The sequence below is a fragment of the Pinus tabuliformis genome, chromosome 6 (genome assembly GCF_031772625.1).
Source record: "Pinus tabuliformis cultivar Carrire ecotype Pingquan chromosome 6, CPIR1, whole genome shotgun sequence".
Taxonomy (NCBI): domain Eukaryota; kingdom Viridiplantae; phylum Streptophyta; class Pinopsida; order Pinales; family Pinaceae; genus Pinus; species Pinus tabuliformis.
Window position 1 is genome coordinate 1,463,674,817 of NC_142292.1, and position 13,356 is coordinate 1,463,688,172.

General features: G+C 37.3%; 1 protein-coding gene across 1 annotated transcript; it reads right to left on the minus strand.

The window, feature by feature from the left end:
- Positions 1-11,250: 11,250 nt before the first annotated feature.
- Positions 11,251-12,325, minus strand: LOC149264155 (uncharacterized). The gene is made up of 3 exons (XM_089396218.1): positions 12,193-12,325; positions 11,996-12,125; positions 11,251-11,884 (listed from the first exon to the last, which is right to left on the minus strand). The coding sequence occupies exons 1-3, from the start codon at positions 12,323-12,325 to the stop codon at positions 11,251-11,253; spliced, it is 897 nt and encodes a 298-aa protein (XP_089252344.1).
- Positions 12,326-13,356: the final 1,031 nt, after the last annotated feature.

Here is a 13,356-nt window from a genome sequence, read left to right on the forward strand (position 1 = left end):
GCTAAAAACTGCACAAGGATATTAAATCTCAAATAAACACCAACCCTTTCTTCTTCTCCAGTCTTTGCTTATATAAACAATACAATAACTGAAACAGGTTTGTAGCTCATAAATAATTACAGTAATCCAATAATAGAAGTATAAATCTCTTAGGTAGATGCATATGAAACTTTTCAAACCTACCTGCATCTAAATATCATGTTGTTGTTGGAGTCATGGCTAGAGATAAGGATCAACAAGTCAAATTTGGTGAGGTGGCCTCCAAGTCAACAACTTTCCATGCGATTTCTCCTCACGAAATCAGGAAAAATAAAGTCGAGTGATCCCTTCTAAAATCCAAAATCATGATAGAAAACTAAAAGAGATTTTTTAAATAGGTTTGCTATGGAGAGAAAGCTCTTTCAGGTTTGAAAACTTTGCTCTCATTTGTTTGGAAAGCATGCCCAAAATTAATGTGTTGTACATGAAAAAACAAAGTTTTAAGTTACCATTTTTACATAAATGTGCTACTACTTCTCTTGTCAGCATATTTTCCTTTTTTTATTTTCAAACACATGATTATGATGACACTCTCATTGTCAATGCATTTTTAATTTATTGAGCTCAAAAAAGCGTTGATAGTCCAGTTATCAGCAAATACCCGATAGTGCTCACACTTCTGTTGTCAGCGTATTCCGTGAGTAATTTTCTAAACTTAGAAAGCATTGATAGGCCCATTATCAACATTTTTTCCTATTTATTACAAATATTTCACTGACATTGTAATTGTGAGCATTAAAAAATTTGAAACTTATATAATTGTGATAACAACAACTATGAACGATTAGGTTCTTATCCATAGATTCCAAATGGAGGAGACTTATTTAGTGTATCGTTGAGTTATAAAGGTTTCAATTGGGATAGATTATATATGCTTATATATTTAGAAAGTTCCATTGCATCATTTCTTTTACCCCATTCAAATGGATAGATGCAACGGTTTTTTCGATGACATTAAACCCTCTCTTATGTTTGAGCATGTATCTAAGCCCAGGTATCCTCATATAGTATAAATTTTTGTTAGTAAAGTATAACTTGTGCCTCAATTCAGTTGAATCCAAGTCAAACACATCATTTTTTCAAATAATGATTATATTAATTCTTACTAATTTGATTTTTGACATTTAATTTTGTAACAAAAAGGCTTAGGTATAAGGGGCTATTGATGCCATAATGGTGTAGGCATAAGTGTGATGTACGAGTTCTACATCCTAATGAGAGGCCATCGAGGATCTCAAGATCTAACAAATAGATAGAGAGTAATACAAATACATATATATATAAATTCATATTAAAAATTTTATAAACTTTTTAATGATGACCATGTTTTTAAATAATTGTTTGATTTTATGTTTTTATGGCTTTGACATGGATATGTTCTCACTAAGGCATGACTAGTATATATGCATGAGCACATATTCCCCCTATATAGACTCGGATCCCATAAATGGAGTTTTCCATCTCATTAAAATTTGGAAATATTATTAGCTCACAAAATTTATACCAAATGTTATCTAACTTGATCATAAATTTTCATTCTATTAACTAGGACTAACCACCATTTTTATGGGTCATATGGGTTTCGATGCCCTTGCAACTAATGAGGGGCCTCTATAGGTGATGGTGATAGAGGAAATTGGCATTGGAGTGATTGGGGACCTATGTCATCTCACATTGGTAGTGGTGATAGTCATGGGTTAGTGGTGCCACATGATTTAAAGTTGCAATGCTTTTTATAGCCAAATTCTCATGTTATATGTTTCTTTATTATAACTTACCTATTGATTTTTTTTGGTTATTTTAAGAATTTCTGATGAATATTTTTTAAACATTAGAATTTATATAATTTTTTGTTTCTTGGTTTATATCATTAGTTTTTTAATAATATAGTTTATCACCAACTAATATACACTCTTAAATAACTATGCAATTTTGAATGTCGTTTAATTCAAATATATTTCTTTTTTGGAAATTTGATATTTAATTACTAAACATATTTTTTCTAATAAAAATATAAAACATCTAATAAAATATCATGATTTTTTTCACATAATAATTAAATTACACAACAATTTAAAAAAAAAACAAAAACCAAACAAACAAACTTTTTTAATATTTAATAAGGATTATGAAATTTTATATCGTTAGAATCAACGTTCCTCATAGGGATTTAAGCATGGTGGCGTCATTAAATTCAAGAGCATTAAAGAATTCCTTTTTTGGGATATCATCTATTTTAAGGTTGTTTAATCTAAAAAAACTATTCTATTTGTTAATCTTTTGCGACTCGAGGCGTGGTCTCAATTTGCTTGTTAGGAATTATAAGACCTTATCAAAGGAACTAACTTAGACTAGGCTGCTTATCAAGTTCCTCTTTAAACCTCTTAAATTCCTCTTTAGGTTTAAAATTCCTCTTTAATAAATTTCGTTTGTATTGAGAAAATCAATAAAGCATTCCTCCTCAATAAATGTGATATGTTTTTTTAATTGAGAAAATTAGTAAAGCGTATGAGGCCTTTAAGAAAAGATGGTTGTTCTAGCTCTGGCTTTTTCCCACCAAATTTTTCATCATGGTTATAACATGAAAATGAATATATTTCCAAATTTGTTTAATAACAATTTAATTCAATAAATGATTATCTTCTAAGTTGTAAATCACTTCTAAATAGTAGTTTAATTCCAAATGTAGTTAAGAAACATTTTAGACTTTAAACTAAGTTTCTCACAAACATTTAATTCTTCTGGCCTTGCTAATTTTATTTAGAAATATAACTTCTTTCCCTCCTCGTCATACTCATTTCCCTACATTATAAGATAGGAACAATGCTGGATGAAATCATGGCCATCAATCATTTACCGACCCACTACTTCATCTGAAAGTCACTTAAGGGTTTTACTCATCTCATAGGTTACTCCTTGTCTACGCTTCTAATGGCTTCGATCGGACTGTATGATCTGCTCACATAAGATAGGAACAGTGAGGAAATCACAGTGATCAATCATTCATGGTCCCACTACTTTATTTGGAAGTCACTTAAGGGTGTTACGAATCTCATATGGTAGTCCTTGTCTATGCTTCTAATGGCTTCGACCGGACCGTATGATATGCTAACACCCACCCTAGAAGCAAGGAGCTATGAAACATCTATGATCCCTTACACTTGGCCTACAGTTAGGATTCATTAACCTAATCATAAGGGTAGAGTAGCCTGGATTTATTAAGCTCATAAGGGTATCAGTTAGACAACAAACTCAGGGGTATCAGTTAGACAAAGTGGCATAACCTAGATTATATAGAGTTTTCAGATGGAGGGATACTAAGCCTTCAGATTAAGAGGACTACTCAATATAAATCTACGGGGTATGGATCTCTAACAAGCTTAGATCCATTCAAATGTCAGAGTCCGGTAATATTATGAGTCACCTCATGAGGATCACTCAGACACAGGATCAACTTGCCCTGAATAGGGAGAGTATGGAGGAAGTAGAGCTATTGTATAGGGAGAGTATGGAGGAAGTAGAGCTTATAAATGTGGTAATGAAAGTTTTCTTATGTCATGGGAACATTTGTCAATACTAGGGAGGAAGTAGAACTCATAAATGTGGTGATGAATGTTGGAAAATTTCTTTTTATTTCGGATACAAAAGAAATAGCACAGAGAACAACGCTCTGTTTTCAATACAAGATCTTTAATCATAATAAAAAAAACTGTTACAAAAAAATAGTCTTCCTCTACAGAGGGATTACAACAGGAACGCTTCAGTTCCAAAATCTGATTTCACTATCTGAGCATTGCTATGCATTTCAAAAAATTACAAGAGGGAAAACTCTCAGATTCTTTTTCATGCTTGACAGAACTGTTGTTCATTACATATATATATATTAAAAAAAATTATCTTCTAAAGCTTATCTGCGCGTTGAATGCAGCAAGTGGTGATGTCTTAAAAATGAAGTCGGCTGTTGGAAGCTCATAACTGATAAATGCTCTGCGGCCAGCTTTGCTGTAAGAAATCCATAATCCTTTTAATGCACCTATACGTGGCGCGTCCTTCTTGTTCTCGGCCATGCTATTGATTAAATGTTGTAGCTGAGCATTCAATGTTCAGGAGTTGGATCTGATCTTCCTCTTCCTTTGGGAACACAAATAAGTAAACGGCGAAAAGACAGCAATGGCGGTGGCGTGAATAAGCCAGAACAAATAAAGGCCATTGGATCAAAATGTATGTACGGCTGAGATCAACTTGGTAGAAGGTGCGATCTGCGATAAGATCGCATCGCATGGCAGACAAGGAGCGAAGGGCTTAACGCGCAGAAGTTTAGAACTTGCGATCTGCGATCGCATCGCAAATATCGCATCGCAGACAATACAAGGATGCAGCGAAGGGTGACAAGGGAAAGTGTGATATGCGATCAGATCGCATCGCAGGTTACTGTAGTTGAAATTACATTCCAACACTCCCCTTTAATTTCAACTGCTGGGTTTCTTTTTGCATACCCAGGCATTTCCTGAAATGATCAAAACTTTTCTTTGTCAATGGTTTTGTGAAGATGTCGACCAACTGATCCTCTGTTCTGCAGTGCTGTAAAACAATCTCACCATTGTTAACCAATTCACGTATAAAGTGAAATTTGTTGTCTATGTGCTTTGTCCTTTTATGAAAAATGGAGTTTTTAGACAATGCTATTGCTGAGCTATTGTCACAGTAAATGGTTGTGCCCTTTTCCTATTCATGACACAAATCTCTGAGAACTCTTCTCAGCCATACTGCTTGGCATGCTGCTGCTGTTGCTGCCACATATTCTGCCTCTGCTGTTGACAAAGCCACAACTGGTTGCTTCTTGGAAGCCCATGAGATGGCTCCCGATCCCATATGAAACACATATCCCGATGTGATTTTCCTATCATCAACAGTTCCAGCCCAATCACTGTCAGTGTAACCTGTCAACATGAAACTTTCAGAAGAGGAGTATAAAATACCAAACCCCTTCGTTCCATTTACATACCTTAGAATCATCTTGGCTGCCTGCCAATGAGTCTTTTTCGGTCTTTCCATAAATCTGGAGATTAAACTCACAGCGTGCATAATGTCCGGCCTAGTTGCAGTCAAGTACATTAGGCTGCCAACTATGCTCTTGTACAATTTTGGATCAAAATATTTGTTGTTGTCTTCTTTGGTCAATTTCAACCCCATTACAGTTGGAGTCACAGCTGCTTTGCTGTTCTGCATGTTAAATCTCTTCAACACTGCTTTTACATATTTATCTTGAGAAATGAAAACACCATTTTCACTTTGGTCTACTTCAATTCCAAGAAAATATCTTAAGAAACCCAAGTCAGTCATTTCAAATTCACTCTTCATGACTGCTTTAAAATCAGCAATGAGAGAAGCATCATTGCTAGTAAAAATCAAATCATCTACATATAAAACAACAATAATAATCTTACCGTCATTCTGGTTTATGTAGAGTGTGGGTTCACCATCACACTTATCAAACCCATTCTCAATCAGATAAGCATCTATTCTGCTGTACCATGCTCTTGGAGCTTGCTTCAGCCCATAAAGAGCTTTCTTCAATTTGCAGACTTTATGCTCTTGGCCATCAACTTCATAGCTTGGAGGTTGTTCAACATAGACCTCTTCTTTTAACACCCCATTCAGGAATGCAGATTTAACATCCATCTGATAAATCTTCCATTTGTGTTGTGCCGCAATAGACAACATTGTTCTGACTATTTCCATCCTTGCTACTGGCACAAATGTTTCATCATAGTCTTTGCCTTGTTGCTGCTTGTAGCCTTTCACAACAAGTCTTGCTTTGTGCCTGTCAATCTTGCCTTCAGCATTGCTTTTGGTCTTATAGACCCACTTAACTCCAATGGCATCTTTGCCTTCAGGGAGGTCCACTAACTCCCATGTTTTACTCTTCTCAATTACACCAATTTCTTCATTCATTGCTTCAATCCATTTATCTTCATTTACAGCATCTTCAAAATGGACTGGGTCATCAACATGACAATATAAAGCGAATAATGAATTCAGACCGTTATTGTTACTTACCTCTCCTTGTTCATAAATCTCATTCAGATTTCTGAATCTTGGTCTTCTTGGTGTGTTTGGAGTTCCATCCGAACTTGAGGGTATTTCAGATCCCTGTGATTTGCTTGGAGAAGCACTTCCTTGACTTCTCAAGGTTGTTCAAATTCCAGCTTGCGGTGTGGTTTGTTGTACCTGTTGTGGTGGAGGAGGAGCCACCAATGAAGGATTATTTGCTGCTGTCCCTTCCTCTTCTTCTTCGTGAGACACAATTGTCTTCACATTCACTGTCTTCTCTAAGCTTCCATCCCAAGCTTCATCTTCAATGAACTGCACATCTCTTCTTACTATCAATCTCTTGGTGGATGGATTATAGAGTTTGTATGCTTTTGACTCATCACAATATCCAATAAAGACACACTTCTCCCCCTTACTGTCAAGCTTCTTTCTTAGCTGATCTGGTACATGTGCATATGCCACACAACCGAATACTCTCATGTGAGTGACAGTTTGCTTTTGACCACTCCATGCTTCTTTTAGTACTTTGTTCATGACAGCTTTAGTTGGGCATCTATTCAAGATGTAAACTGCGCAAGTGACAGCTTCTGCCCAATACTCATGTGGCAAACGCTCTGCCTTTAGCATACTTCTGACCATGTCAAGAATGGTCCTATTCTTCCTTTCGGCAACACCGTTTTGCTGAGGTGTATACCTCGCGGTGACGCAGAAAGTCTTTGGAGATGTACTCTCCTCCTCTATCTGTTCTGAGCACTTTGATATAATGCCCACGCTGCTTCTCAACAAGAGTTTTGAAGTGGCGGAATTTCTCAAACACTTCACTCTTCTGTTTCAGCATATACACCCATACCTTTCTGGTGTAATCATCAATGAAAGTTAAAACATATTTATTTCCGGAAAATGATGGTATTTGCATCGGTCCACACACATCAGAGTGAACAATTTCCAAGGGTGCTTTTGCCCTTATACTCTTTCCTGCTGGAAAGCTTTCTTTGTGTTGCTTGCCCAAGATGCAGCCTTCACAAAGGCTGTCCGGTTTCTCAATCAACGACGATTCGTTTACCATTCCCTTTCTGTACAATAGATTCAGGCCTCCGAAATTGAGATGTCCAAATCTCAAATGCCACAACAAATTCATATCTTTCACTTGTTCCTGAAAGACTGCTTGTGTTAGTGCTGCAATAGTTCTTCCTTCCTTCAAATCTGCTCTGAGTTTGAGAGGAAACATTCTATTGCTGGTCATCTGCACCTGTGCAATGATCTTCTTACTTGGAGGTATGTCTCTGATAGTACACAAATCATCTTTGAAGAACACGTTGTAACCTTTGTTTATGAGCTGTCCAATGCTCAAAAGATTACATTTCAGACCAGGTACATAGTATACCTCTGGCATAATCATCTGTTCTCCATTTTTTGCTCGAATACTGACTCTGCCCTTACCCTTGACAGTTATCTTATCATCAGTCCCTGTTGTTACCTCAGATTTCACATTTTCATCCAGATTGGCAAACATTGCAATATTTCCAGTCATGTGATTACTACAACCTGAGTCTAAGAACCAAAAGTCTTCTTGTTTGTCTTGTGCAATATCACATGTTAACAGCACGTTCTTTGGGTTCCTATCTTCTTCATTTGCAAAATTAGCATTCTGCCTATTATTCATGTCACTTTGTTTTTTCCTACATTCATTGGCATAGTGCCCATATTTTTTACAATAATGACATTAGACTTGGGATTTGTCATACCTTTGTCCATGAGCTTGCTGTTTTCTTGAACCTTCATCTTGGTTCTGTTCGCAACTCCTTCCGCTTGTGCTTGCAGGATAATTTCTGCCTCTGTTTTGGCTTCTTCCAGCACCTCTGTTATTTGCTCTGCCTCGACCTCTTCTTTGGCCAAAAGACATTTGAGTCTTGAATGCTTGCTCAAATGAGGACTCTGTTCCTCTACTCAGTCTGTGTTCATGAGACAAAAGTGAAGCACTCAACTCATCTACCGTGAGCTGTGAGAGATCTTTTGTTTCTTCTATTGCTACCACAATAGATTCAAACCTTGAGGGTAAACATCTCAAGATTTTCTCTACAATCCTTCTATCTTCAAGAATCTCACCATGAGATCTTATCTGGGTTATCAAGCCAATAACCTGAGTGAAGAATGAATCTATTGTTTCAGATTCCTTCATGCTGAGTGTTTCAAAGTCTCTCCTCAACATCTGCAACTTTGCAGTCTTCACCTTCTCCATGCCTTGATAGGCAGTTTTGAGAATATCCCATGCCTCCTTGGATTTTGTTGCTGCTGCAATCCGAGGAAAAACACTTTCATGTACTGATTGGAAGATAAAAAAGAGGGCTTTGGCATCCTTCTTCCTGTCGCTCATCAACTGGTCTCTTTCTGCTACTGTCAAAGCAGCCAATGCTGTTGCATCTACCGGTTCAGCATAGCCAGATTCAACCAGCTCCCATATTCCTTGAGAAACAAACAATGCGTTCATTGTTATGGACCAACAACTCTAGTTTTTCCCATTAAACTGTGGCAGTTGGGGATTTGTCAAACCAGTTCCAGCATCTGCCATCTTAACCTGTATTGATAAAGAAGAGATACTGACTGTATAATGAAAACAAGCAAAAATCTTTCTCTGCTGAAAAAGATCTGCTCAACAAACTTCTTACAGCTCCTACAGTGAAAAACAAACTCTGTTTTTGACTCACTGAGTGCCTAGACTAGCTCCGATACCATGTTGGAAAAATTTCTTTTTATTTTGGATACAAAAGAAATAGCATAGAGAACGCTTTGTTTTCAATACAGGATCTTTAATCATAATAAAAAAAATCTGTTACAAAAATAGTCTTCCTCTACAGAGGGATTACAACAGGAACGCTTCAGTTCCAGAATCTGATTTCACTATCTGAGCATTGCTATGCATTTCAGAAAATTACAAGAGGGAAACTCTCAGATTCTTTTTCATGCTTGACAGAACTGCTGTTCATTACATATATATATATTAAAAAAAAATATCTTCTAAAGCTTATCTGCGCGTTGAATGCAGCAAGCGGTGATGTCTTAAAAATGAAATCGGCTGTTGGAAACTCATAACTGATAAATGCTCTGCGGCCAGCTTTGTTGTAAGAAATCCATAATCCTTTTAATGCACCTGTACGTGGCGCGTCCTTCTTGTTCCCGGCCATGCTATTGATTAAATGTTGTAGCTGAGCATTCAATGTTCAGGAGTTGGATCTGATTTTTCTCTTCTTTTGGGAACACAAATAAGTAAATGGCGAAAAGATAGCAATGGCGGTGGCGTGAATAAGCCAGAACAAATAAAGGCCGTTGGATCAAAATGTATGTACGGCTGAGATCAACTTGGTAGAAGGTGCGATCTGCGATAAGATCGCATCGCATGGCAGACAAGGAGCGAAGGGCTTAATGCGCAGAAGTTTAGAACTTGCGATCTGCGATCAGATCGCATCGCAGGTTACTGTAGTTGAAATTACATTCCAACAATGAAATCTGATGAAATCTTAAGTAATGGGAATCATTTGTCAAAGAGATTTGTATTTGGAACACCTTCCAATTTGATAAAAGCTTTGGAATGATTGCATCTAGAAAGAAATTTATGTGTTCAAAATACATTCCAGTTCCATAAAGGCTTTGGGATGATTGCATCTAAAAGTCTAGCCTATATCAATAACTTATACATATTTTAATTAATTAAATTAATTTTAACTAGTTGTGAGAAATTACCATTATCATTTTTGTTTAAATTCATTTTTTCTAATAACATAATTCTATAAATATTATTCCTCATTAAATTGGTATGATTCTTCTAAAATAAAAAATTATTTATTATTTATTTATATATAAAATAGGAAAAATATAAAAATATTTAAATAAGATAAATTGCAATAGCATTTATATTTATACATGAATGACTATATACAAATTTTATAAACAGGACTATATACACAATTTTCAAACTTACCGCAATCCTAACACTTTACAAATTTACAAACTTGCCACAAACATAGGCATCAAGCTGTAATGTATTATATTTCGAATCACATCACGAACATCCCATTATCATATTTCCATTGACGTGAATACGAATATTTATATATAGAAGGCCATGACAGCTACTTAGGAAATATTAGAGGAATGGCAATCGAATGACGATTTGTTATCCCAAGTGCACACTTACCATCTGAGCACAGTTTAAAGAAAGCGATCGCCCAAATTACACTTAAAATAGCAAAAATTCGCTTCCTCTTAACATTCAGTCTTTGGAAACATGTTTGAATCCCATAAATAAGATAATGAAAGCAATCATACGCACAATTATTCCGAGCATATCCCTCTTAAGCGATCGCCCAATTATTCGAGTTTAAAGAAAGCGATCGCCCAAATTACACTTAAAATAGCAAAAATTCGCTTCCTCTTAAATAACATAAATAACATAATGAAAGCAATCATACGCACAATTATTCAAAATAGCAACAAATCTCCCTCTTAAAGAGTCAAAATAGCAACAAATCTCTACCTCGCAGCAATCAGTTCTCTAAACGGATCTCAATCACACATATAGTTACTCAAAATTTCAATAGAGCGTACCCAAAATCTGCAAAGAACACAACCAAAATTCAAACGAATAGCTTCCAAGCAATCAGTTTTGGGAAACATAACAAATATTTGCTCATAACAAATAAACTAGTAGTGAATTGATAAATGAAGTCATTAAATCATCAATACTCGCACTTTATTCACACACACCACTCCACAGTCAAACTGCATCATATTCATAGAAATTGAATTTCAACATTAAGGGTAGCAGAGCTTATTAATATCTTCCATACATAAATCTACAGTATATCCAAATTAAACCAACATAGCAAGAGATTTATTCATTACATTTGCTATGACAGAATATCTATATATCATGATTCCTATGGGATCTGTCAACTTTAATTAAAGTTTAAGATCAAGCTTGCCTGTATTTATTTCCTCTTACGCCTCTTTGGTTTCCAACAAGAGTGAGTTCGGCGACTATGGACTTTATTTCAGTATATAATCGAGTTCATGAATCCAATCTAAGCGTTTTCAGCTACTCTCGAAATCTACCATTCCTTGATCATTGGCGAAAGTAAAACTGATAACGCACTGCTTATTTCATTCATCGGAACATGTGACTTCAAACTGAATCGCCTCCTCGGCCAATGTAGCTGGTTGCAGCGTGTAGAACTCTTCTAGTCCAAAGCCTGTGCAAATCTCGGATGTAGAAGAGATAAGATTATAATCTGAAAACAACAGATCGTTCAAATCAAACATCCTGTCTGTTAAAGTAGCTGCGTCTCCTCCCAAAAGTTCGGAATATGAGGATGTCCCGCTCTCCACTATAGTCGACATGGAGCAGGTAGGGTTTATACCTTCCTTTGCAATGGACTTCGAATCATCGTGTCCGATCGGATCAGTCACAGGTAGGCCGGACAACGGCTTGGAGAAATTCTTTGCTGCTTTAATATTAGACGATTTAAAGCCATGCTGTGAAGTATGATTACTGCATTCATAACCGTTGAAGCCGTTGGATATTACCATTTCAGGTTCACTCATCGCTGTTGTTTTCATGACGGGGATTTTTACTAACACATGATTCTCTACGAGAGCAGGAGATTTTGATCTTATCTTCAGATTCTCTGTAGTCGAAGATTGGTTTATTAACGACAGCTTCTTGCTGATGTGAGTCTTCCAGTAGTTCTTGATTTCGTTGTCTGTTCTCTCAGGTAGTCGTCCTGCAATCAGCCACCTGCATCGATTGTAACATGCGTCACACTTTGCAAAAGGTTCAAAATTTTTAGACACCCCTACATGGTAATCCAATGAATAAATAAATGATGTTCAGTCATTCTCCGCATACCGATCGCCAAGGAGGCGATGCATCCGTATAATAAGCTCCTCCTCATCGGGTGAAATGTTTCCGCGTTTGATGCCGGGACGAAGATAGTTCAACCAGCGTAATCTACAACTCTTTCCACTCCGATTAAGACCTAGAAAACAAAATCAGTCCGCTTATTTAGCATTTCATTCAAATTTACGAGATTTTCTGAGATTCACCTGCTTTTTGGGGCAGATTTGTCCATCCACCATCGCCATGAATTCGAACGTAGTCGGAAAGAATCATATCCTCCTTTGCACTCCAGGCCCCGCGGTTGAGCCCTTCTTTCCAGCAGCAAGGAGACCTACCCATTATTGAAATTCTTCCTCAATAGTTCCACATTCGATAATCTCCACTGCTTGGAAGAGACACACGGTATTAGCATCGTCTCTTCTCTTTGGCAGGGCCGTCCAACATATATAGTGAAATTAGATTCTCCTTGCTAAAAGAAGGTGGTTGTTGGCGAGCGATAAGGAGTTGCGAGCTGAAATATGACTAGGGATGGTCATGATTAGCAAACAGTGGAGATCAAAAACAAAAAATCACAGTATAACAAAAAAATCACAGTATGACGAGATTAGGTACTGGAAAGCAACCGTTGGAGCCAAATAATTGAACTGTGGTAGTGATGGGGCCAGCCCACGTGATACGCCTCCAACGTATTCCGATGCGGGAGTACAGGGCAATTAATAATTAAACAGAGATTTACCGGCGCTGAATTTAATGATGGATCTTGGGGCCAGCCCACGTGATACGCCTCCAACGTATTCCGATGCGGGAGTACATGGCCATTAATAATTAAACAGAGATTTTTCTCTATACAAATCGATTAACCGGCGCTGAATTTAATGATGGATCTTGTGATTGGTACGCTGGTTTTTGGTTGTTTGACAAGTGTCCCTCCTTGGGATTCCCTGACCCTGCTTTGGTATAGGCGTTCTCAAACTCGCGCCCAGGTCATTCTCTCGGTTCTGTGAGCTATGCGCTCTTGGCGGTTCCTCGCAGTTTTGATGTGGATTTCAGTGGTTGCGTTCCCCTGGTTCAGGGTTCGACCTGGAAATTTATCCCACTCATCTGGCAAGGGTTATATCAACCTGGTAGGTTTGGCTCTTTCCCTGTTTATGCCAAGTTTCAGTTGTTGTTATGTGATGGTAATTAGCTATTGTGTCTCTGCGCTCCTTTCTACTTGGTATGCAGTTCTGCTGCCTGTGTTTCCCACAGTGGTTGCAGTCGTTTGCTGGTTGTGCTGCTTCTAGTAACGGCCCTCCGGTGCCAAGCTCGATTTTCCACGGGCCTGGCAGAATTACGATGTCAAACTTCTTCGGTTTCTCCGCCACTCTCAG